General features: G+C 40.9%; 1 protein-coding gene across 3 annotated transcripts in view; it reads left to right on the top strand.

Annotated features, from left to right (window-relative positions):
• The first annotated feature begins 13471 nt into the window (after window positions 1-13471).
• Window positions 13472-27932, top strand: part of esamb (endothelial cell adhesion molecule b) — a 49700-nt gene continuing 35239 nt past the window's right edge. The window contains exon 1 of one of the 3 annotated variants that reach the window (XM_052077520.1): window positions 13472-13849. In XM_052077520.1, coding sequence (XP_051933480.1) covers window positions 13795-13849 — 55 coding nt within the window. In that variant the 5' untranslated portion in view covers window positions 13472-13794. Of the gene's footprint in view, window positions 13850-22881; window positions 23010-27932 lie in introns of those variants that run through there. The other 2 variants (XM_052077522.1, XM_052077523.1) reach the window with 2 other exon arrangements.

Raw genomic sequence — 27932 nt, 5'->3', positions numbered from 1 at the left:
AAAGGGACAGACACGACATCTGTGCTCCGTGTTAGTGTGTACGCACGCACAAATCCCCATGCAATGGGGGTGGGGGGGGGGGGGGTGAATACAATGCAATCTCCCTTTGTTTGTTTTCGGTGTAATAGCTGAGTAAAGCTCTGAGCGAATTAACAGTGAGGACATCACAAGGACAAAAATGGAGACTGTGCCAAATTGGAGTGAAAAGATAAGTAATTTTTAGCAGCATAACGGCTCACATCTATTTTCAAATACCGGCTTTAGAATGATCCAAGCAAACAGAACATGAATACAATATTTTGTTTTTAGAGATGGACAAAAAAAGCACACTACAATTAATTTGAGCGAGATGGACATACATAAACACCAATAATCTGATCCATCCATCCATCCACTTGCTGATCCACTTTATCCTCACAAGGGTCACGGGGGTGCTGAAGCCTATCCCAGCTGTCTTCAGGCAGTAGGCGGGGGACACCATGAACTGAACTCATCAAGTCTCAATTATCGGATCAAATATCTAAAAGTTTATTCTGAGCCATTATCATGTGACGTGCGGTGTGTTCACAGTGATTTTTCCTTTATGATCTGCGTGGAAAAGGTTCAGGGCAGACGATTGTAAATGTTCAATATTTCCAATAGGACATCCTTATAATGTATGGCCAACACAGACGGACAAATAGATTTGAATAAGATAAGATAAGAAAAACCTTTATTAGTCTCACAATGGATATAAACAGATAAGATCACTGTAACAAGTCATTCGTCCCAAACGAAATGACAAGAGTCTGAAGTAGCAATCTGGTTACCAGATAAGATAACAAGTAGCCTAGCTTCTTCTCTTGCAACTACTACTTCTTCTTTAGTTGCATGCAGTCTGGATGCCTTCCGGCACCATGTCGCTTATCACAGGTCAGTCTTGGTACGACAAGAGAGACTCAAAATTGGTGGTGGAACACATCTGACATTTTATATTTGGTTGGTTCAAATACGGGTGGGAGCGCATCTTCAGAAATTGATTGGGTACAATTTTTCAAATAAACACACTTGTTGTCTTGTTTGAATGTGTCAACAGGGGATCAATCTGATAAAAGAATACTGGTGAGGCTCAAGCAGTGGCTGACTGATGATCTGAAGCACCTGTGCGCCTAACAAGGTGGTTAAAATTAGGTGTGCGTGGCAACGGAAGCTAATTGAGAAGAACTGCACTCCTGCAAAGTAATACATTTCTCACAAATTCAAAGTAAAAGATTGACGGGATTCATTTAAGGATACTGCTCATAAAAGCTCATTCACTTCAATCTGAGGTGAATTCAATAACCCCATATGGGTAAGCATTTCCAGGACAAGTTCAATGCTAACAGGATAACGCACAAGTGTCTTCTTGGGACTGCGTGTTTTGGATGTTTCCCAACTCCAATGCACCTGATTCAATTCAGGATCTTTATCAGATTTGGTGAACTCAAAAATACCGCAAGAATTCAGCCTGCAGGCAAAGTTAGTTGGTGGTAGTATTTTAACATGTACTGTGTAGCCACAACAATGCCTTTTTGCTTTCTGCGAATACAACATCAACAAGATACATGGAGTTTGCTAGGTCAGCTTGCTGGTGTACAGAAGGAAATGTAGAGACATAAAATCAACAAGCCATGCACCAACCATGAGTTAATCACCCAACATAAAAGCGCCGAATGATTTTGGCGTGTATAACTAATCATCCTGTGGTTCAGAGCAGCGCCACCATGTAGCTAATTTATTCGGCAGCTGTTGTTCCCACCCACAATCTGGCCATGTTGGCGTCTCCACAGGCTTAACTGGGTGTCTCTCTTGTGGAGTGCTGTGGACACACGTCTCCCTGGAGAGGGGACTGGGGAGTGGCGGGGGGGCGGGGGGGGGGGGGGGTACAAGCTCACTTTCACTCAGAGCAAATGGTTCTGCCATCTCATCCCTCTGCCTCATTGTGTCCGTGTCAGACCAGGAGAGACGGTCATGGTGGAGAATGACTTTTGGTTGCCTTTGTTCTCTATGAATGCGACTGAGGAATCGGGCTACTCAAGAGGAGTCCAGATGTCCGTTGCCGAGTGGGACACAAAGAGAGGCCCCACAATTGCTCCGTTTCTGCTTCAGTCGAAGTGTGCAGTTTATTTGTGGGGGCCACAAAGAGCATCGAAGCATGAAATAGAGGTGGATGTCCTGGAGGTGTCACTTGAGGGGATTAGTGTCATTGTCCTCAAAAAGCCCCCAAAATGTGATCAGACACTCGCAAATAGCATCTTCGATGTACAGTGCTGTCTTCTCCATTGTGTGTGTGTGTGTGTGTGTGTGTGTGTGTGTGTGTGTGTGTGTGTGTGTGTGTGTGTTTCAAAAGTATCCTATAACATCTCGAACATGTTGGAAATGCTTCTTGTCATTTTCTTTGTGGCGAATGACTCGTGAGACACGTTATCAAAGGGGTCACCAAACTTTTCGAAACTTGGCTATTGCTTTGGTACTGATTAATGCGAAGGGCTACTAGTTTGATACACACTTCGAAAATAACACATTTGCTGGGATTACCTTTCATAATTAATTCATTTGTGTGAAGACACTGATCACGTTAATGATTTCTTACAATAATTGAGAAACATGTATCAATATGGAGCACTTTAATTCTATAAATCTCGGCCGAAGTTTACATTTCCAAATGATCACTTCATCATTTCAAAAATAAAAAGTTACAATGTTTCATCACTTGTGAGCTATCTTTAGAACAAACTCGCAGACTACTCATTTGATCCTTGCTGGGTACCCTACTGGTGCTTGTGGGCAACATTTGGGTGACCGCTGCATTATGCAAACTCAATCCGGCTGTAAACATTTATGATTCTACGATTTCAACTGTATCTCTGAGCTGATTGATGGATAGAAAAAAATAGGGAAAAAAATCACTCTTAACACACAACCAAACCAAAGATTAATCGCGCGACTTTCGTCACAAAGAGTAAAGCCAAACTCTCAATTGGATGTCTGAGATTTGGGCCTTTGCTGACTTTTGTCGCAAAGAGGGGAGAAAAAAAACCCCAAATGCACATTCAATCAGATTATTGCCATGCATGTGCTTTAAGGAGCACACAATTTTAAAGTTGTATCCGCAATCATTGCAGGTTATGACAACTCAAGCACAGGAACTCAGTTCAGTTAACATGAAAAGGGTACGGGGTAATTACATATTTTTTTTCCATCTGGACCATGAGATGTATGTTTCTTGAATAACTTCTTTTCAGATGTGTACTTCAGTTCATGTTAAATAAATGAATTGACAAATTAGGTTCCACTACAGTATTGCGCACTCATTTGTCATTTTGAATTTTTGGGTGTTTTATTGTTTTAGCATATTAATTTCACAATGTTTAGCTGATTTTAAATTGTATATATGCTTGCTTATAATGTTCATTTGGTTTGAAAATTGATGGTACATTTGAGGGTATCAAAATGGCACAGGTTTTGAACCTGAAACAAATGACTCCGTTTGACATTATTTCCTTTGGTGAATCGTTCAAACAATTCCGTATTTTTTGTAAAGGTAATGGAAAACAGCTTGTAGGTTAATGGAAATGGAAAAATGGATGCCACCTCGCCGACTTGGTCATTTGGATTCAGGAACAAGCGATTCCCTGGACAAAGTGCACGCATCAAAATGTCAAGCGCTCCATTTAAAGCACATGTAATATATTTGGAAAGAGCAAAAAATCCGTTAAACCCCTAAAGCACAATCTATACGGAAGGATTTTGTATTACTGTCATATCAGGGTATGTGCATGTGTGTGATAAGGAATTTAAAGTTGCCACCGCAGGTTATGTTGTGTATGTTGTGACAGAAGGGAGGGGGGAGTGGGGGTCGAGATGGTGAACTGGAACTGCCAATCTGTTTGATGTAGAATGTAAGATTCAGCTGTCCCCTTAAACCTCCCGGACTCTGACCTTATGAGTCTCACTTTAGCTCACTCTGACAAAATGCAACCTCCTATAATATGTTTCCCAAAATAATCACATACACCCAAAAATCATCAAGCAAAGACAAATGCCGTCTATTCTAGGGCCTTCCACTTTAAAGAAACAATGTAAATAAAACATTTACTGAGAACCCCTCATACTTACTGGTGGTGTTATCATTTCCATAAATGTCCCAATGACTTGCCGTTACAGTACAAAACTGGTGGCGTCCCACAAGACTCACTGCTCACTCCACAGATTTTTACAGTATGTAATACTTAACCTGAACATCAAAATTACTTAGCGCTCAAGTAGTAAAGAGCATATAAAGATACAGAGACAGCCTGGGCTTCAACAGGCCTGACATTCGAGGTGATGCATGACATGCAATTAACCAGTTTGCGCAGCAGTTTAAGAATGTACTCTCACTCAGCACAAGGTCGGCAGTTATCGTCGTACAGCACATGTCAAAGGGATGTGTAATATTTATTTCGAGTCCTCTTGGAATTTCTGTTTAATATTATTCATATAGAACAGTTGTGAAGCAACTTTTGGGAGGTCTCGACGCGCCCAAAAGCTCACCAAATTTTTGCAAGCAATTACATCCTGGTGAAAGCTGATGTATTGGAGTGGACAATATGTGTTTTAACGGACACAAACATCAACCACCAATCACCAAACTGATAAAATAAATAAATAAATAAATAAATAAATAAATAGCAAGCCGGGGAGCCTGGTGGTCCAGTGGTTAGTCCGTTGAGCTCACAGTGCATGGGTTGTGGGTTCAATCCTGACTCCGGCCGCCCTGTGTGGAGTTTGCTTGTTCTCCCCGGGCCTGCGTGGAATTTCTCTGGGTACTCCGGTTTCCTTCCACATTCCAAAAACACCCATAGCAGGCTGATTGAGCGCTCCAAAGCGCACCTAGGCGTGAGTGTGAGCGCAGATGGTGCCCTGCGATTGGCTGGCAACCGCTTCAGGGTGCCCCCCGCCTCCTGCCCGAAGACGGCTGGGATAGCACCCCCCACGACCCTTGTGAGGATAAAGTGGGAAGAAAAAAAAAGGATGGATGGATATATAACAAACCTGTAACTCGAGTATTTTACATATTTGAACTTTGTTCCCCCCCTCAAATGTGTCTTGCGTTCAAAAAATAAAATGTGGCCCTCGGGTACCAAAGTTTTCCCACCTCTGCTCTAGTATGGACATTGTATGGTGATGCAATGCAAATTAGCAAATTAGCGCCTGTTAGCACATCATCTGAGTTGTTGACCTGAGCGGACACTTCTTCAGCACATTTCATTCGTGTGTGTCTTTGCATATTGCGCAAACACACACGTATTTGCGTATTGAGACAGTCAAATGAACTACAGGGCTTTATTTAGAGTGCAATCGGGCTGCAGAGAAGTCTTTCTTAAAGCACTCACCACTCAACATTTCGCTTCCAGTCCCTTTTAGCTAGTCCAGTGTGCTCAGCATTGTGTGACTTGTTTGCAGTGAGCCGTGCGCACGCAGGCCCTGCAGGAACACTGCTGCTATCTCTGTGATAAACTGATATAATGAGCCTGAATGAGGCGATTTGCCAGACATCGCACTGTTTCACATTTCATTTGCTCACAATTTCACATTACACTTCCTCTATGAAGTGTCGTTCCTTTGCACGAGAGCCCAGGCTTTGTTCAAAACGTTTTTGATCCATCCATTCCCCAGAGCTTTTTCCTTCATGAAGGTCGTGGGTAAGCTCAAGCCTGTGCAGCAAAAACTCAACTAGTCAAGACGACATTTTCAAATGAAGGAAAATGCTTGTTGTTCGTCACCTGAGATAGTTCTTCTTTCAAGATAGATTTTGTGGAATGTTTAACTTGCCTCAGGCGTTTTTTGACCGGGTCTAATTAGTTTGAAGACATCGGTAGAGGCTTTCAAGGTGAGCTACATTGATTTCTCTAAAGACATGCTGCCGAGTTAAAGTTCTACTGGCAGATAATTCTACTTAAATTAAGTAACACGTTCCTCATTTCATGTCTTTCTTGCTTTTTAAGGCCAGTTTTTGCCCTATGTTCAAATTGAGTTTGGGCAAGAAGGGCACACTCTGGAATGGTCGCTAAAAGTCACATTGCACGTATAGACAACCATTCACGCACAACCACGAACAATTTCGAGAGTGGGAGGAGAAACTGCAAACGCCAAAGCCAAGATGAACAGGTTAATGAATAGGCCCTTCGTGCTGCAGCTTTCTTTCATAAAAAGTCGCATAAATCTTCAGCTCTTGGCAAAATGGAGGCCTAATTAGTTGGTAAAGCACATTCATCATTATTAATTATGCCTTATGGGCCATTGTCTCGCAATGTGGCCTTGAGTAAAACGTCTGGGAAAGTAGGAGTGGAGAAGTTATAGATAACTTTAGAATAATTCTATATTCATTATTAAAAGGTGAGCTCGATAAATATTCATCAAAACAAATGCCTGGAGAGAGACAGGGCAGGAGGAATTTGTGTGTGCGTGTGTGTGTGAGTGTGTGTATTTGTGCGTGCGTGCGCGTTTCTGCTCAACATCCCTAGTGTAGGGGTAACAAAAGAGTCACCAAAAAGAGAAGTTGACTAGGAAAACAAAACACAAACTGCATTTGTGTCTCTGATTTGACAGCTAACAAGAAAGAGGCTCCATCACAGTGAATGCACGTTAAGGGCCAAGAAAGGCTCACAGGTGCTCATTTGCAAGGTTGCATGGCTGGGTCAGAAACACTTAACTAGTGGAGTTTTTACTTAATATTAGACAAATGATACCAAGATAAGAGAGACAGATCATTGCCACTACAACAATCTGCGCCAATTTGCACAGAAAAGGCGTCAGGCCAGCGACGCCAACTTGTTTAGACTATATGAGAAATGAGAATCTGGTCTCACTTGCCACAGAGATAAAATTAAGATTATATATTTAAATAAAATACAAAAATAAATGAGGCAGAAACTAACAGATGCCAACAATAGTCAGAGTCACTGCAAATAAAAGCAACAATTTCCATGGAAGAAACAACACTAACAAGCTTGGACTTATTAATGTTCGAATTGAATAACTTACCGCCAATGCAAAATAAAGCATAACTGAGGCCCATTTACTATTCTTAAAAGCCAATGGCTGCTAATTTGACCAGTGAATATGTTAGCTTAGTCAGGGATGCTAGCTAGCAATATTTCAGACTTTGGCAGCCCGGTGGTCCAGTGGTTAGCGCATTGACCTCGCAGAGCAGAGGTAACGAGTTCAATTACAGCTCCGGCCTCCCTGTGTGGAGTTTGCATGTTCTCCCCGGGCCTGCTTGGGTTTTCTCTGGGTACTCCCACATTCCAAAAGCATGCATGGCAGGCTGATTGAACACTCTAAATTGTCCCTACGTGTGAGTGTGAGCGCGGATGGTTGTTTGTCTCTGTGTGCCCTGCGATTGGCTGGCAACCAGTTCAGGGTGTCCCCCGCCTGGGATAGTCTCCAACACGCCCCTCGCTACCCTGAGGATAAGCGGATTGGAAATTGAATGGGTGGACTTCAGACATCAAGTAGAGGTATCCTGTTGTTGGTTAACAGGTGCTCACTCAAAGGCTGAAACACTAATCATCGGTAATCGGAGCCAAGTTCAGCATTCACTTCATTGATATCTGGCGCTATTTAGCGTCGTGAATGGTTATAATGTCTAGACCCCGAATCTAAGACGCCCCCCACTTTTTCAGTCTTATATCAATGCAAAAAACACAGTCTTACTGTATATTCGGGCCAATACGGTACATACAATGAGGAGAGACACGTATGTCAACTCAATACATACTTAACAGCTCAGTCGAGGCTAAGTCTCCACCAAATTTGAGATTTATCGGTGCTAATTTTCAAAGCTGGGTAATGAAGAATGAACATGAACTCGGCAAGTCTTAGAGAACCCTTAAGTGCTATTTCACTGCAAGCTAACAGTCCTACCCACAAAAAGGCAAAGTGTATCAAAGTGTCACGAAATGAAAGGCAAAATTGTTTTTAATGGTGAAATGATTGCAGGCATAGCTAATTTGTATCTAGGTCAGGAACGCTAATGAGTCTTGATTTCATTAGTATTCGCCGTTTAAGCGACACCAAATCAAGGCTGAACTAGTGCTAATAGCGTAGAGGCCAATTCATTAGGTGAAGCTAACTGAAGCCTTTAGACTCAATTTGTATAGTAACAGAGAAAATGGAGAATATTTTTTCCTTCCAATTTTCAATTGAGTGACAGTTAGCTGAGATGATTTCCACTTAGCAAACGCATCCATCTGGTGTTTACAAAAATTGAAGAGGAGGGAAGGAAAAAACTAGTGACTTTCAGGTCCAAAATGTTCACTCATTGATTGCTTGGTACAAATAGACCTGCTATGTAATTGCCGCTTATCCACGAGAGCCTTTTTTGTTTGTTTGTTTGTTTCACTGGACTATTTCATCACAGGCACAAAGGCTATTGTCTCAGCTTTGTGTTTCCAAAGATGATTTTTCGAAGCATTATTGCTTATGCCTGTTCCTTCATGTCAATTCTACACAAATGTACTCTATTGTGCAAATCGATGCTCTCCCCAGTCCCTTTTCTTCTACCGCGTTCCACGCAGACGGATCAAATTTAAACGGGTAGAAAGCTCAGACCCGTGATTCCAATTGAGGTTGTGGAAGGCCCTCTGCTGACTGGAAGCGTAAGTGCAACCATTACCATTGGAATGTCGGAAGTGTCAATGTCACTTATTGGTATTCAATCAAATGATGACATTATGGTTAGAGATTAACACCCCCCCCCCCTCTAAAAAAGGAGCAAGGGATTTAAAATTCACTATAATACTGGTAGGTTAAATACCATTATTTAATTCTTGTGTGGCGGCCCGGTAGTCCAGTGGTTAGCACGTTGGCTTCACAGTGCAGAGGTACCGGGTTCGATTCCAGCTCTGGCCTCCCTGTGTGGAGTTTGCATGTTCTCCCCGGGTCTGCGTGGGTTTTCTCCGGGTGCTCCAGTTTCCTCCAAAAACATGCGTGGCAGGCTGATTGAACACTCTAAATTGTCCCTAGGTGTGAGTGTGAGCGTGGATGGTTGTTCGTCTCTGTGTGCCCTGCGATTGGCTGGCAACCGATTCAGGGTGTCCCCCGCCTACTGCCCGGAGACAGCTGGGATCGGCTCCAGCACCCCCCGCGAACCTAGTGAGGATCAAGCGGTTCGGAAGATGAATGAATGAATAATTCTTGTGTGAGGCAAAAGCATCCATTTAAAGTGTGTCTATATATTTAACCCCCCTATATATTTAAATCTGTAACATGGTAAAATGTCCACTGTCGCAACCGCTGTCCCTGAAAGGGTTAAAATGAATTTTGTAAAATATTAAAAGAATATTAATTTTCTGTTGGGAGAAACACAATAATTATCTTTTTTTACATTGACGTTGGTCCTGGGTTTGACTATTGAGTTCAAAGGGTGAGCCGTTTTACTTGAGCTTTATTAACCTTCTCTTTACATCTCGACGACAGTTGAAAATGGAACTAAAAAGCGTGCATATCAAGTTAAACGTTTTTATGGTGGCAACGGGTGGAGATTTAGCGTCATGGTGGAGATTGTAAATTTGAAGTAGACACCATTTTAGCATTCATTTCACTGAAATATTTTTTTCCTCAGTGAGTCTCCTGACTGTAAAAACCCATCCATTTTGGGTGAAAACACATTTTCCTGCCAAGAGCGGCCTCTCCGGATGTTTTATTTTTGAGCATGAAAGACAAGAATGAATGAACATGAATTATACTCAGCATGAGATGATGCACGTCCTGATTCAACAAGGTCACAAGTCTTTTTTCTTGCCTAACTGCGACGAAGGCACAATACGAGCATGTCAGCTAGACTTCTACATTTATCTTCAAAGAGGAAGCACAGTACATTCTAATCTTATCGTGACAATAGACCTTTTCAACATGACGTCACGTATTCGTGCCGCAAAAGCTCCAGGGATCTTTGAATTCACCACTGGTATTAAAAAGAAATACTTCCAAGCTTTTTGCCCAGTAACACACGAATAAGTGCGCACCAAGAGCCTCTACAGACTTGGAAAGGCTTCGAGGGTCTGGAACGGTCATCTTCCACAATCCATTGGTAGCAAAACATGGAAGCATTGCAATGAAAGTGTAAGACTAGATGAGCTTCTAATTCTTATAGCCACTTTCAAGCATGTATACTGAAAAAAAATGGTGTGTTGAATGTACCGATACTCAATTTTTTTTAATTTTTCTGTCATGATTCGGTTAAGGGACCAACAGGTGGCACTGTAGGGCTCCCCCGGCAGCTGCACACCTGTTGGTCGTTTGGTAATTAATATAATAATAATAATAATAATAATACATTTTATTTATAAGCGCCTTTCAAGACACCCAAGGACACTTAATTAGTTGTATAAAAGGACTCCTGCCTGAACACTCGGTGTCGGGTCATTGTTTGCTCTTGCTACTGCCATGTGTGCTGTTTGTTTGCTGCAATCAGGTTTGTTTCAGTCATGTTTTGGTTGCTGTTATGTTTTATCTTCAGTCATGATTTTTGTTTGCTACTTTGGACTTTGTTTGCTTAGGATTTAGTTTTCTTTTCTGTGTTTTATCAATACACTTCTTCAAATACACCCTGCTTCTCTCTCCTGCCTGCTTTTTGGGGTCCACCACCACCTCGCAACTTGACATTTTCTTCATCCATATATTTCTTTGGGTAGACTTTGCATTTATTTATTTTTTAATGTCTAGCAACCACTTGTTGAAATTAAATTTAATTTAACAAAATCTCATCTTTTTAAAATGTTGAAGTTTTATATGTATATATATTAAAAACTTTTAAAAAATTACAGGCACTTTCTACACTGAAACATGTTTTATGGAATTTATTCAATGTTATCAAATGGTTGCACAAAATAAAATAATTTGGTTCAAGATACATTTTCTCAGTAGACAATACATCTACTTATAATAAATGACTTGTCGACTAGACATTTAGTTAAAAATTGATCTAGATCCAGATGATTTTGTTTAAACACTTGACCAAATGGAATCAATTCAACACACTTTTTTTCAGTGTAGAAAGTGTCTGCTTAATTTTTCAGTTTTTATTTATTTATTAATTGTTCTTTTTATTTCAAACTACAAGCAGTATCACTTCAACGTTAAAGACTCCTCTTATTGCTTTTCAAGGTGAGTACATTCAACAGTGCGAAAAGACAACTCGGTAGCATGGATTGCGTTCCAACCATCAGTGGACATTACTCATGCTTTTAAATGGCATTGGCACTTAGTCATGAGTTTACAGGATCACTCCTCTGCCGATATTCATGTGTGGGCAATACTTTTGTGATTTTCTTTTTCCATGATTAAATTTTTTTTTTTGCATGAGTGGGCGTCAAAGATTTTACGTTCTAGAAAATGTGTCACTCTGATTTCACGAGAGGATAACCGGTGGCTCTTCCACAGGACATTTAACATGTCACAGAATCTATAAGCTTTTTTTTAAATGTCATCTATCTGCATGAAAGCTTTTAAAAACCTTACACCACTATTACTCCATTTAATTGACTTTTGGAGGCTAACTAGCAGCTTGAGATTATTCGACAGCAGCTTGCGCAAACTGTCAAAGCACTTTCACCGACGTGTTTACAAAATGCTTTTTAGGTTCATGAGTCATAAGTGAGCACATACAAACAAGCATTCACACTCACGTTCACAATTTTAGAGTCTTCATGTGCATTTCAGGGATGAGAGAGGCAGTGAAAACCCATTCTAGATTCAAAACTCTCTAGGCTGTGCGACAAACGTGCAAATATTGTGATGCCGGACACAGAGCTCATGAAATATTTTTGCTGCAATGTCTTGCAGCGATTATTCTCATTCCTCTCTTGTTGGCCAAGTGAGATGGCGAAACATGAGTGTTAGGTTGGAGTGTAGAACAATGGGAATGAGGGAGGAAAACAAAAAAAAAGTGAGACTGTAGTGAGAATCTCTCAAGCAAAATGCTCAGCGTCAAACAACAAAATAAGTTTTGGAACTGAACAGTTAAAAACAGCTTAAGATCCGCTAAGCCCCTTGATTCCATTTTACTCAAATAACCTTTAATATCTTCAAATATTTTGTAAATCTCATTTAAATGGTAAGTTGTTTTAATAAGATGTTTTTTCTCTACTTTGAGATGTACAGAGATAATACCTGTCCGTCTAGGAGCTGTCAAATTTATTGCACAAACCCCTACAGATCAACGATGTGTTGTTACAAGTGATGGCCACTAGATGGCAGACGACATCAACATCACAACGTTCTTTTGCATTGGTCATTGTAACTGTGGAACCACAAAGAGCAACAAGGAGGAAAGTCTCTCTCTCTCTCTGTCTCTCTCTCTCTCTCACTCACTCACTCACTCACTCACTCACTCACTCACTCACTCACTCACTCTCTTGTGGAGTGGACTCCCACCACCTGGCAGCATCACAGATAACTTCAATGTCAACTGAGACAATGGATGCATTCAGGAGCGCATAACACACAGCTATCTGGAATTCGCTTTAGATAAAAGCGCATCTTGCTGGATTTATGACCCAAAACCTGAAAAAATAAGACTATTTTTGTGTTGAGGTGGCCTGAACCAACTTTTCCCAAGCAATCAATTATTGGCTCGCGACAAAAATGAGTTTGACACCGCAGAGCTAAGCTATAGTCTCGTCGCTGCTGTTTTAATGCTTTTTGAGATGTTAATTTACACACAAACAATGCTGGAACATGTGGACAATGTAATTCTTAATCCTCTACAAAAAAATTATTCATCTTTCTACAGGTTACAGAAGCACATAGCGTAATTGCGAAAAAGTTAGAAGCATGGCCACGGAACAAATTTAACCCATATGCGAAGGCACCAAAACACAAAGATTCAAAGATCAAAACAGTAAATACGACAGTTACACATAGCCGTTGCTTATGATCTTTCATTTATCATTGAAGGGTAAGGTTCGAGAGGAATTTAGGGGGAGAGGATAGCTACAAATTACAACGCATGTTAAATCCATGTTAAATACATATTGCACAAGTTTTTACAGGTCAAACTTAAAAACAGAAAATCAAAGTATCTGATGTGGTAGAAAAAAAGTGAAGACGTGTTTTTAATCAGCATAATAATACGTTTAAAGACACGAAATTCATCTCTAATTAAAATTTGCTCTTAACTGGTATTTTGCTCATTAAAAGTGTCAGAATAAAAAAAACAATAACGGCAATTGAGGGTGCATTCTAATGAAGACAATGCATTCTGAATTATTATTTTTAGACCCCTTGATTAATGAGTTTGCTTTGGGAAAATAACGCGAAGCGTAATTGCTTTGAGGTTTCCAGAGGTCAAAAGTTGAACAAGTCTTGATGAGCTGCGGTAGCTTTAGTGCGCGGCAGGGGGCGCCAAAGAAGCGGACAGTCAAGTGGGAAGTAGACTCCACCGCGACGAGAACGCACTCCCACACTCGACTTGGCGGTTGCACTTGTTCTCGTGGTTGTAGTACCCGATAGCACAGTTGAAGGAGCAACTACGAGGCGGAACGTTGCATACACACACACGCGCGCGGGGCTGCAGAGATTGTCGTCACCGTCAAAGTGTTCGTTCGGCGGCGGCGGGGCCAACGTGCCATGTCCGCCGTGACATGAGAGGAAGCTTTCTCCTGCACAACTGCACGCGTCGCTCCAGTCCTGGCTTCTTGTGGAGTTACCTGAGCAAACGAGTCGCAGGTGTGTGTGAGTGTGGTGGACAAGTTTGAAGAGGCTCCCTTGCTTGCTGGATGTGGCGCCATGGAGATGCACTCAAGACTGCGAGCCTTGATGATCATCTGGTGGATTGTTCAAGGTAAGATGAGTAATTAGGAGACGGAGCTTCTCGTCTATTTTGCACGTAAACTGTGGCTGAACCCAAGGTCAAATGATTGCTGTGATCTAAATTGCGCTATTCAAAATCATATCGTTCATACTCCCACGGGTGGGGGCTAACTCGGTTTCACAATTCACAATGTAATGCCGCCACTTTCAATGAGTGGAATATAAAAATTCAAATCATTTCAAGTTCATTTTACAAAGGTCCATAACAATTAACAAATTGCTGTTAATCGATTCAAATGTATTACATTTCCCTGTATGTAAATAACAAACCAACATAAACTATAAAACAAGTCTGCTTCAAATGGACTATGAATTTACAATTTAATATGACAAATTTACATCACCAAGTATAATATTCACTGAACAGTTAGAAGCTACAAATTCACATGATTATAGATTATAGAAATGTACACAAAATAATACAATACTGCAATTTCGTTAAATTTTTATGTTCACTCATTCACTCCCAAAGACATATTTGTCTTTTCACACTCCACACGTTTAACCCCAATATACTTTTATTTTTCATTTTTTCCAAGAAAATGGGGCCTAGAATTGGCTGCTACTGAATGAGTTAATCTTATAAAAACATTAATTTACAATTATATATACAGGTATATGTATACATTTTTAAAAAATCCTCCTCTCATCCCTCGGGTGGTATCCGTCCCCCATTCAGCTTGTGTCCTCTACCAGAGGCCAGGTTCTCAAGCTTCCTGGTCAAGGTTCAAATTGATTTGAAATTATATATATATATACCGGTAAATTCCAAATCAAATGACAAATTTACAATTCAAATCCATTGCTAATATGGGCACACACAGTTGAATCACAATATAAATGACGCATAATACACAAAGAGACAATTTGCCATTCAAAAAAATGTGAATAGAAAAAAGGTAAACCCAATTAAATTTTACACAAACATCAATGAAATACTAAAAGTAAATTAATATGAATTGAAAACTACAATGAGTCTATAATTCCTTCTGACTCCTGAGTCAAGTTCAAGTCAACTTTCTTGTCAAACGTGCTCTATTTGCAACATACAGCACAGATGAAATTTCTTTCCTCTCAACCACAGGAGAGGGAGAGGAGCCGCCGCGGGTGCCCACGCCGCCATCAACAAAACGGTTAACATAAAATGACAAAATGATACAACACAACACAGACAGACAGTCATGCAATCTTAACCACTTTTCTGCGTACGCTTTGTTAGAAGCAGTTATAGATGAAATGTCTTTGAAAGGATCAGGCATGTGTCTCCAGCTGGAGTTTATCATTATGTTGTTGGCGATCCCATTTTGTTTTGGGCCGTGACCCTCAGTTTGGGGAGCTCTTAATCTAGAAATGATTCCATAGGAAGTTCTTTCAGGATAAATTGTCAAATATCAAAGTTGTTTCAGTCCAAAACATGGATTTTCTCTTATTTTTTAATCAGATGATCTAATGTATGGTGTGCATGTCTCTTCAAATGGAGCAATAGTTCCCGGTTTTTGTTAGATGCATCTACTTTCTCTGGCACCTTAAAGGTACACTTCTATGTTTTGGAAAGCCACATGCAGGAACAAGCGTGCTGACAAGTCATAAAATATGTCTTAAAAAAATGTATTCCACTGTGGTTGTGCCACTTGTGTTTTGAACCGAGGGGAGTCTTGCTTTTAAGCACACAGCAGAGGAGCGCTTCTTCATCTTGAGAGGGCATAATGTTGTCTTGGCACGCTTGAACGCTCTAAAAATGAATTTCCACGATGTCGAATGATGTTGCTTTATCGTCCCCGGTGAGCTCTGGAATGACATTAAAAGCAGAGATTTACCTGGGGAAAAAAAGAAGCAGACGTGCTCACATGATGACTATTTATTCAGGAGGACGGACAATAAATGCATTGATTTGATCTGATGAGGTTGTACCTTAGTGTTAATCGTGGCTGCTTTAAAAGTTCATATTTAGCAGAGCAACGTGATATTGTGTCACCAAGCGAATGCAAGCGTTTGCACACATTAAATATGATTAATTTCCCCCTCTTTCTCCAAAGCGGCTCATACTGTGTATAATTCAGACGCTTTTCGGAGAAGCCCCGAAGGCTCCTCAAACGTGTGTGAGTCAAGTGAGCACTGCATCATTTTTGCTTTGCGCTCTTGTTGAACATTTGAATTTAGTGAAGCGCTATCTGTGGATAGGACAACTGCGTGACATGAGTACACACCACCTTCACTGGAGATGCAGATAGTCCGGTCCGTCAACATTGGGACACGGACAATTCTCATCTTTTTGCCTGTAAACACCACCATAAGATGTGCTTCCACTGCAGACTTTCAGTTTTAATTTGAAGGTGTTTAGATCCATATCAAGTGAACTCTGTAAGACTTACAAGTGTACTGTATGCCTCGCACAAAAGTAATGGGGCAAATTAACAATTGTAAAACTATAAATTCAAAATTTTAGTACTTTGTAGTCAATTACAGTCTGAAGTCTGGAATGCATATAGGCAGCACCACAAGTTGATGCTTTGCCAGGCTTCAACCACAACTGTCTTCAGTTTCTACAGCTTTGTTGTCAGCAAGATCAATTGGATTCAGGTCAGGTGATGGACTTGACAATGCAATGGTATATTTAAACAATTATGAAATGAACTTCTGGATATCATGAAGATACTCCTAAAAATCCCTCGTTTATCGCCAATGCTTGAAGCAGAGAATGAAGAAAAGCTGCGCAATCTCGGCAAACCCCCAGCTATGATGATGGAAAGCAGCTTTCTCTTTACATGATGCATTCTGTTTTCACACTCAAGAAGCTGATCCTGCTCGACAGCAACTTTACGAATCCAAAATACTGACACCCGTAGCTAATTAGCCTACAAAATAAATCTTGTAATACTCTGCCGTCGTCATGGTCCCGCTGATGAACTCGAAACGGGGTGCAGAGATTTTTTTTTTAGATGTTTTACAACCATTAACACCTTTGATTATGGCCGCCCATATGCCAGCAATGTCACATGACTGATAGCTCAAAGTGGGGCAAGGACGGTGACAAGGTGACTCTCGCCTCCAGTCTGAATGTGGCGTTAGCTCAATTTTCCCATTACCGCCTCTGAGCAGCACCATTCTTTTTTGGCCACTGCTATGAAGACGTTGACGTGTCCTCAGCTAAGCTGCTCCGCTGTGGCGTAAACCTCATGTTTTCCCGGCCAGCGGAACCACATCACATCGTCACTGAGCTCTGAGGGTCAACTCATCTCATCATGTAGGGCTTCATTAGCTAAAGCAGAAATTAGGCCAGTGTGGGAACAAACCGTATTTCCCAATCATTGTTTCCATTGGGCACAAGCTCAGTCCGTAGTGCTTTATAAAGGGAAAGAAAAGTAACAATCAAAATTAAATCATAATTTTTGATTTGGAAACAACAGTGAACAATAAAGGTTCCAGAAACACTCAATCGGCTTTCACCCAATGATTTCGCGCAAGTCTCATAGGGAAGTATAAGGTCTTCAATATGTTCGGTCCAAGACCGTTTCAATTTGTCGACCAACTTGTCAGACTTAAATACCATTTTTTTTGAGTCACAAAGTCTGGTTAAAGAATTTCATATACTATAGTCGTGATGTGGGCCAATCCAAGCGGCAGCATTCTGGGCCAGTTTCAGCTGTCAGATTGATTATTACGTTTATTTTTTCATTTTTTTAATAGAAGCTATTTACAATAGTGCAGTCTATTGAAAATTAATGTTAGAACCGGCTTTTCTGTGTCTCTTTTTGAAAGTGGAGCAGTAGTGGTCTTCGGTAAGATCTAACATTTTAAAAGAGTGTTATGGTGACCAGTGAAGATATTAACTACAACCACCACGACGTGTTGTTAAAACGTGTTTTCATTTTTGGTTTGTTTTGCTACTTTAAACAATAAACTACAGTGGTGCCTTGAGATACAAGTGACACGCCTTTGTAGTTTTTTGAGATATAAGCCATCATTTGGCATATACTGTCGTGGTGGCAGTGAGATCAATTCAACTCATTTCATAAGTAGCACTTTGGCAAATTGTGAGCAATTCATCAAAAAAGAGGCTTTAAACTGTTTACTGCCACTACCACTTTAAGTTTACTGTCATACTGAACATAAAACAAAGACAACCAAGCAAAGAACGCTGCCTTAAGAATGCCACGTGAGCTTAACATATAATGGATCAAGCAATTGCCATGGTAACAGTTAGCGTCGATAGTTATGTTTTTTAGATAACAACCCCTCAAGTAAGGGATATTTGAATACAAACCTTTAAAATATTTACAAGCCTGTTTTCCATGATCACACAGGTCTTGTGGGGATGTATATAATTTGTTACCGGCAACCTTTTTCTCCCCCCACCTATGCAGTCTAATAGCTTGCAGTAAGTCCCATTTAAATGTAACGCGATGCCCATTATTCTTCCCTGTCACCGACACAATCTCGTGCAGAGACGATACTGCCATGTTGTACATCTTCACTGTCACTTTTTTTGAGCCCAGTCCATCTTGGTAAATTACCCCCCTGACGCCATGCATGGCTGCATTTGTTAGGCTGACACATACCTTAGTCTGGGTGTTCTACAAGGCCGTCTAATTGACCACACACAAACACACAGACCTCTGCAGAGGTTAGAGATTTGCTGACTGCAGGCAGGAAATGCAAAAGTAGACCAGATCAGTTGGTACCTTAGTCGTACAATTTGGAATTCAACCAGTTCAATTCCATCATCATGCTTGGTGATAAATCAGACGTCTGCAAAAGTCATGAAACTTAAACTCTGTGAAAGTGTAAACTAGGATTTGTGTGTTTAAACTTTTATTTCACTTGTTTGTATGCGTGTGTGTTCTATTTGTTTGTTTGTTGTTTATGAGACACCATCGTAGAGGTGCACCAGTGATGGCAGATACCAAAGAGGTCCCATTTCAGCCGGTCATCAGCCTTAACTACATATATGTAAAGCGACCATAGGCTGCTGTGTCAATGGTGCACATGGGAATATTTTAGTTCCAGGAAGCACAAGCAACCAAGAACTACCAGTTACTAGAATTCTAAGGTGGAAAGGAAAGGTGCTATCTTACGACATGCTAGAATGAATTGTGTATTATCAGTTCCATACTAAAACAATACTTTTACCAAGCAGATGCTAAAAGAAATAGGCTAATAGCAATTAGCTAAAATTGTAAGAGCTAGCATGCATGGACATCACCAGAAAGGTTTCTTTAATTGGTCAGTATAGTTCCAGTAGATTGTATAATCAGTTAAATGGTCAACAACCAGCTTCCAGCACTTTGTATTTTTTTTTCCATTCACAACATATCTTCTGCGGATGGAAACATCCAGGTAAGGATTTAGTGACGGCAGCAATTGTGGAAGCAGAGAGGTGTTTATGGGCGATCATGTGACCTTAAGAAGGTGGTCAAAACAGGAACTGTGACGAGTATTAGCAGTGACGCGGCGCAGCTTGTCGTTTAAACGGCATTTGCAGAAGCGCATTTTTAAAAAAGACTTTGTCACTGTCTGCTGGCTCACTTCTGCTCTGTGCTTACAAATATAATACAATTACATTTTGGCCGTAAACATCGGATTCGATGCCCATTAGTTTGTGCATGCACGCTCCATCCCTCCTCCCAACCTTCTCACCACCACCGCTGCCGCCGTTGACTCGGAGGCGAATGTGACTCAAACCGCCGCCATCATTATATTCACACACCAATCAGCATTTTGCGATCGCGAATTGCTCGCTTCGATGCTCGCTACAGTACACCGCATTATCCGTTTTGCCATCCACGGCCCACACGTGATCTAACTGGCCTACAATGCTAATCAGCCAAGAGAATCTTGAGCGAGCGTGGGGCCACCAATGCGAAATATACGAAGGAAGAAAATGAAGGGGTGGCATCACGTGCGCACATCATCACCGTAGCACTTTCCTTCCCTGAGAGAACTTGCATTGAATGAATGCGTTCCTTCACAGATTTAGTTGTGGGAAAAAAAAACTAAATGACCTATGATACTATTCTCCTGTTGCATTTTTGATGGGAATGTTCAGCCCTTCACTAGACCAATTGCCACTCTCCCCAACAACCAATCAGAGATCCATCCATCCATTTTCTATGATGTTAATGTGAAATAGTTGCTGCAGCGAGGGTTACTTATTGATAATTCATTATTATGTGTATGGCTGTAGAGCAGAACTCCTCAATTAATCATTAAAGATGTCCGTTTTTAGGAAAATCTCTCAGGCCGAGGTCCAAAATATCATACGTTTTAGAATGCATTAGTTAGTTCTTAACCAACTAGCCCGTTCTGCAAATGTTGTTTGCCCTCCTGGCACACATCCATTTGCTCCACTCGAAATTGATTGTCTGACTAATCTAACATGGAAGGAGATCGAGTGCACCCAATTGGTACTACAGTGAAACTCCTCTACAACGAAATCATGTTTGCAGCAAGAAATTTTTCACACCAGGTGACTATTCAGTATCGCAATTTGATCTCAGATGTAAACGCACACACATAAATCGTATATGTGTACACTTTATTTTTATTCCAATAGTGCATTAGTGTGAGCATACACTTATTTCACACTTGTAGCCAGTGTAGAAAGAAAAGAAAATGGGAAAGAAATTGCTAAATTTACGATCAGCATTCATTTTCATTTCTTGCCTAATGTCTTTTACTTTGCTTTGCAAGCGTTAAAGCTTTTCTTTTCTTAACTCCTTCGTCCACAAAGGTCCATCTTGTAGCCATTTTAGTAATGCAACGTTCTTGCTGCATCTGAAACTAACAATAACAAATACTCCCTGTACTACTGCGCATGTGTAAACCAGTGTAGTGGTTACTGTTGCCGTTTCGGAGCGAAGCAGTAGGAGTCGCTGTGGCAGGCTGAGGTCGGATTAGACTTTTGCCGAAGGCTTGTTTTTGTTGTAGTGAACCTCGTTGTGAGGCAAGGGCAGAGAAAAAGATTTCATATTACTTAACAGGGGGACTTTTCGTTGTAGGGCGAAGCGGAAAAGACCGAATGGCTTTAATGCATGAAGATTTTTCTCACACTAGGGGGTATTTTTGCACATGTAGGTTTTGTTGTAGAGGAGTTTCACTGAATCCCGTGTGCTTATATTTACCCATGTAATGAGCATAAAAGCTGCCAAAAAGTTGCACAGGTTAAATAAAATAAAACTCCCGTGAACGCTCTAAAAGTTGCGCGGGTAAAAAAAACGACAAAAAAAAACATTAAACCCTCTAAAAGTTGCCCTTGTAAAAATACAGCATCTCATAAAATCCACAAACTGCGCAAGTAAAATGCTTTGAAATATGTGCACGTTCGAATAGGACCAGCAAATAAAAGTTGTGAAAGATAAAAATACGACTAAAAATGTCTCGTGTCTCAGTTGCCCCTGAAAATACCCCAGCTGTTAAAACAACTTTACAATCCCCCAAATTGCAAAAGTAAAAATAAAACTTGTGTAAAGCCATAATACAACAAATGTTGGCTTTCTCAAGAGAACAAGGCTGACTTTGATCGAAATATGAATGTAACTGCATGTTTGTCATTGTGGTGGTTGTTTGCAACGGTGCACAACTGCGCTGAATCGCACTGGGAGCTATTCGTGACATTTTGGTCATCTTATGTACCGGTAGTTGTTCTCTGTATGGTGGCCGAAGCGCAGGCGCTTTATGCTGGTTGCCATGCAGTCGGCTGAGGCGTGATCATTGCCTAATTTTCTTGTTGACAGAACTATGATGCCGAGAAAATCGGCTGATGATGCTGACGCTATTGGTAGAAAATGATTTGGTTTCATCACGTGACTTTAAGCGGGTTTGAGCAGCAGCGTTCTGATCTTATTGTTGACATCATCCACTGACATTCAGCTCATTCAGTTGTCTTGAGTGCCTGACCAATTAATCGACCAGTGTAATAGTCAGCCGAAGTTTAAACGTGCTTTTTCATGAAACGTTAAATCCTGTTCATAGGCGTGGGCGTGCATGACTGACAGAATGCTCTTTTTTGACTAAATTTTAAAGGCCATCATGCCGAAGTCCTTTTTGCTTATTAGTATTATTATGTTTCTTATGTATTCCTTCCATCCAATCACTTGAAACATTTTCTATGTTGTAAAGTTAACAAATACTGGACAAAATGTTGTAAAACCAAACTGTTACGCCTGCAACACACAACTATTTTGTTGTTTGTTCAAAACTCCCCAAAATAAAAAATATATCAGCTGATTAATAGGTTATGTACATTTTTGGGAAGTGTGGGGGGGGGGGGCAAACCTCAAAATTGGCTTCAGCCGAACACAACCCAATCATTTACAGTATATTCACCTGAAAAAAACAATTGGATTTCGTGTACAAGAACTTTGTAGTACAAGCGAGTTCTGCTTCTGCGATGGTGATAAATGTAAAACACACCAATGAAGAACAGTAAGTACGGTGGAAACTGAGCATTCTTTCTTGTGCCACGTGACCACACACACTATTGGATGTGTACCTAAAGTCACGGTAAAACACCTGTAAAAGTATTTCACGGGTATGTGGATTGTACAGGTAGATCCGTTGTAAAATGAAACTCAAACATCGAGATGGCATCATACATGGAACTCCTGCAGGAGTTGAATGTACCGCATTCAAACAATTCGACAACAATGGTGCATGTTTTCCTATTTCCAACCACTCTTTCTCTCTCTGTCTTGTCTCTCTCATCCACGCATGCATGGACAGTGACGGTAATTGGCAATCATTAGTAAAGCTACAGACCACGTCCTCGACGACAGTCCGCATCTCTTTTACTCCTACTTGCTTGCTTACATGTAAAGTCTTTTTATTTATTTATTTGTGTGTGTGTGTGTTAGATGAGTCAATTGGGGTGGGGGCGGGGGAGACGGAACACACATCCTCATATGACTAATAATGCGGCCGCTGCTGGTGGCTCCGCTCGGACCCCCGAAGGAGATGAGACGCTTTACCTCACGTTGCCTCCTTGTCTCCTGCTCAGGGGGAAGGAGGCGAGGACCCGAGGCATGTTGTGGAGACGCCAGAGGTGTCCCGGCTGATTGTGGCCTATGAATCATCTTTATCATCGTCCCCAACCCCCACCGGGTGTGGGTGAGGGTCGTGATGATGCAAATCAGGTGCATCTTTTTGAGCATGACTCACGTGGCCACTTCACTGACAGTTAAGCACACAGATTTTTTTGCCGTTGTTGTCGGATATACGGTTGCTGTCTTATTTTATGTTTTTAAGGGTCACAAGTCGGTCGGTTGGAACTGATCCCAGTTGACTTACTCTACTCTAGGCAACACCTAGACTGGTCACAGGCCAATCGCAGGGTACTTGCAGACAAACAATCATTCACAATTATGTTATTATTGTGTTATTTAAGTTCTTGCAGTTCAGAGCTGAACTTGAAAACTTGGGGGACCAGTAAAAAAAAAAATGTAGTGATAGTGGTGTCTTGATATACGAAGGATCAAATTTCCGATTTTTTGGAGATGGTACTGTCGCAATAAAGCTCAACTCAATTCAGTTCACTTCACAGGAAGGAGCACTTTGACATTGAGCAAGCTTCTCATCCGAAAGCGTCACACTCGCATCATAGACATCACAAAAGCTTTTGAATGCTCACTTTCCACATTGTTTGACCTTTTTCGTCACTTCTACTTTGACGCTCTGTTGTAAGCGCCGTCTCCATCTTGAAAGATCCTGCCGACGCTCGAGGAAACCTGCTGCAGTCGATTTCTCTGCTTCATCCCGGCACAATTATTCTCTTTTAAATGAGACAAGATCCGCATCGACATTTGCTGAGGCAGTCAGAACGTGTTTCCTTTATTATGTTGATTATTATTATTATTATTTCAAAAAAAGATGATACAAGTCTTTGATGTGAAAATGTTTGTCTTTGATCTCGGGAGGAAAATGTATTTTCTAGGGTAAAGAGGTGTGAGAAACGCTGGTGTGTGCAGAAATAAAACACTTTTATTTGATTTATTTATCTATTTATTCCCCTTTGGAAGGAAAATGGGCTGAATGACGGGAGCACGGGAAGATTATTGTCTGGCTATAATGGGCGAGCAATTTTAGGGTTGTTTTCCCGTCTTTCATGCTCGCTAGGATAGTTTCAAAATGTCAGTTGATGGGCAAATGGCGGTTTCCTCCCCGCTGGAATTGTCTTCCTGTTTCTTTCGCTGAGGAGAAAGCTACGATTAGTATTCAACAAGGGGTGCGAGGCAGGTTGCGCCTTTTCACCAGATGGCAGGGGGAGGGATAGCGTGGCCAGATTAATGCCGTCATCTGGCTGCAGGTAACCTGGCATTCCGGGCTCCAGGCATGCTCGCGTGAGGCCAATGAAGGTCCCTGGGGTTACTCATCTACTGCAACACTCAATTAAAACCCTCCTGACAAGGAAGGCTTGCTTGTGTGTCAGGATTATAATAGTGATGCCGTTTTATTATAGTTCATCTGAAGTTTGTTTTGACTTTTGTTTTCCAGCCTTGGCTTGAATTCGTTTTCAGATTAGGTTTATTAGGCTTTTTATTTATTTTTTGGGGACATTTGACAATAAAGTTGTACTTGAATTGAGAACTTTTATGTATCAAAATGTACTCTTACTCAAGAGTTGACTACTTGTGCTGGTATCGATCATAAGAAAAGTGGTATCAAACATCCCAAGTTATTTTCTTCATTAACATTACTTTGACTGTCATTTGTTTGCGTGTTTGCCAATCTAGTGTCCGTCATAAATCATAGCAAGGATTTTTAGTTTTGTTTTAGTTCCTCTGGGTGTGAAGCAAATGGCCTTTGGAATGAATACCTTTGGGGTGTCAATTCTGGCAAAAGAAAGGGAATGAGAGCATTTTTATTCAGCTATCGGTCAAAGGCAGGAATAATTGGCTCCATGGGATCACTGCAACTTGAAGGTGGCCAGAGTAATGACCTGACCGCCGCTGGACGTGAAACTCCTGCTGGCGAGCCTCACCGTATGTCATTAGTGTGCGACCAGCGTCACATTTGATTTAAAAAAACAAAAAAGATGTCTCCTTGGCGACATCGTGACACGGCTGAAATGCGGGATCCATTACGGGGCTGTGTCTTGATTCTCCTGTTAGCAAAGAACAGAAAATGAATGAGCGTACTTAGCATTTACCCAAAAGGTGGTTCCAGTGAACCTGGCTAGAAAATAGAATCCAAACTCATTTCCGGCAAGTGGTGCAGTTCAGCGTCACGTTTCTAAACTCGGGTGAGTAGGCAGTGTAACGCTTGTAATTAATTAAACAAAATGAGCGCAATGTAAATCAAGGAGCATTCATGGAGAAATTTCTGAATTTTGCAAGCTTTGTTTAAAGGAGACATGGAAAAAATAACTTGAATTGTTTGGATACTAATGGTTGGGTCTGACGTACCTGTCCACCCAATCAAGGGTGAAATTAATTTTGTGGCCGGTTTATTTCCCAAAATGTGTCTGAGCAAGCTTTTCTGAATTTTGTGACTGTAGATCATGACGTGTGGAAAATTGACGTAATGACCCCCAGAATTGAGTTCTGATGCCGTTGACTGGCCAGTTTCAAAGTGTCAGGATGAGTCTTAGCAGTAGGGCTCGACTAATATTGAGGATTTTTTATTTTTGGAGGCCGCAATCGATTCCGATCTTTTTCCGTATAAAATTTTGATAACCGACTAAATGGCCGATTAATTAAAAATATATATTGAAAAAAAATTTTGGGGTTCCACTAACGCTTACAACAATAAAGATGTGAATTAAGACACACTTTAACAACAATTTGCCCATGTTTAACTTTACAACAGAGAGAAATTGGGGGCGGGGGGGGGGGGGGGGGGGGATCAGCCGACAGAGTAAGTGCACCAAGTGGTATGCCCACACAGTCAAGATTAATGGCAGTTTTTTTTTCCCCAGACAGCAAAAAGTGTAAGAAATTATGAAAAAAGTCATGGAAATGCAAAGCTGTCCTGATAACAATATTGGTCCCAATAAAAAAATCCCTAACACACTCCAATAAAGCTAATCCGCGTGTCCACATCGGTGATTCAGCCCTGAGAATAGGATTAGTTCCACCACAATATGAAGATTATTTGAATTATCGCTTGATCCATTTTTTTTTTCAGACAAGTCAGATTAACTGTGCCGAGGATTTTCTCTCCATCGCCGCTTATTTTTCTCACCTGCGCCTTTTAGCCGCACTACTCACAACTTCGAAACTTGAATACAGTCCACTCAAGGACACGGGTTGACCAAAGATATGTTTTAAAACCATTGAAAATAATAAAGATGGGGAAACCCAAAGCCTGTCTTGAAACCTTACTTTGAAGCCCTAATCCCTGCCTGAATGCCTTACCTTTGCAAGAAACCTCAATTTGAAATGCTAGCCCTGACTAGAAGGCTGAATTTGAAACCAAAATCCAGGTTTGAAACCAATGTCAAGTGAAATCTTAACCCAGTCTTGAAACCCTCTTAAAACAATTGTTTCTGGCACAAACTGTTGGTTTGCTGTTGTGTTATGTTCGACGCCACAAAAAGAATCACAGTTTGTGGTTACCTCCAACTCTTTGTTGTTAACTCATTCAGTACCAGCCAATTCTAGACCAATTCTGAAAAGACGGTTAAAAACGTCTTTGGGAGTGAATGAGTTTGGTTCTTTTATGCATTTCTGTATATTGTTTCCATTAAAAAAAACCCCAGACATTTGCACAAATTGGATCCTTATTTTAAAAAGTAATTTTGTCATACATCTGGTCAGATAGCGCACTTATACTCTACTGATGAAAGCCGTGGCTTCTCCCATCCCTGATATAAATGCAGTAACGGGTGGACAAATCCAAGAGCTCCATTGGTACTTTAGGTTCAATAACCTAATATTTAGCCGGAATGAAGTGGAGCCACTGGCGTATGACATTGAATACTGCGCACAAGCGGTCCGACCATACGGTATCAATTTATTTATTTTGCTCATTTGTATTTCCATCCAAGAGGTTTTCCGGTATGCTGATTTGGTCGTCTAAATTGCTATGGTGAACACAGCTGCTTCTAGGAGAGCTGCTCATACCCGATAAGAGCCGTAACCATGGTACCTGCCGCAGATGTCATGTCTCTTTCTTTTCTAATGTTCATCTCTATACCATGAACTCGCTCTGGTCTTAAATTTGCCATCAGATGAGGGGATTTGGCTACATGCACTTGATGTCACAACAGTGGTGCCTTGAGATACGAGTGACCCAACATACACATTCTTTTTCTTTGACATGCGAATATAAAACACAGAGTTTAAAGCTGTTTGTTGCTACTCCCAGCTGAAGTTTGCTGTCAACTACACCTCATGTATACAAAAAAAAATACGTAGCCGAGCGTTTCACTTTGCTAACTTATCGCTAACGCAAAATGGCATCTATGTTGCTGTGATAAAACCGGGGGGCTGTTTGCAGGTGCATATGTGTAATGAAAATATTTATGTGCATGCCAGATTCAATTGTCTAAGTGTGCATTTTTTAGGCCAGAGAGTCTTGGTTATTTCGGTCGGAAAAGAAAAAAAAAACAAAAAGCTGATGGTCAGAGGAGATGGGCCAGACTGGTTGGTTGGACTGATAGAAGGCCAACAATTGTCTCATTAGGTGCCAGCTATCAAGCAGCATCTGTGAATGCATAAACAGGTTGAAGACAGAATCCAAAATTCTGCTAAGAACAAGAAAATGAGACTTCAATTTGCACAGGTTCTACAGAGATCAATTGGAAAAGAAAAAGAAAAACATTACCGGATCTGATCAATTGGATGTTAGGCTATAACTTGTCTGATAACAAACACTCAGGCTCAGGCTGAACAATCGAATTCAAATCAACTTCATAAAATAGTAAAAGTCTGCAATTTTAGAAGAAAAAAAGGTATATTTGGTCGGTCAGCCTTATTATTTATGACTTGCTGACTTGTGTACATGATGAACTTCTTTGGTAGAATTTTGTGAAGTTATCCTTGTGAACACTAAAAAACACTCCAAGTCTGTGTTTTTAGTTACCGGTATTTAAGAACTGTAATTGAAGAACATATAAA

This window comes from Hippocampus zosterae, chromosome 10 (genome assembly GCF_025434085.1).
Source record: "Hippocampus zosterae strain Florida chromosome 10, ASM2543408v3, whole genome shotgun sequence".
NCBI classification, from domain to species: Eukaryota; Metazoa; Chordata; class Actinopteri; order Syngnathiformes; family Syngnathidae; genus Hippocampus; species Hippocampus zosterae.
The sequence above is the reverse complement of the archived record's forward strand: the minus strand, read 5'-3'. Positions and strand labels throughout refer to the sequence as shown.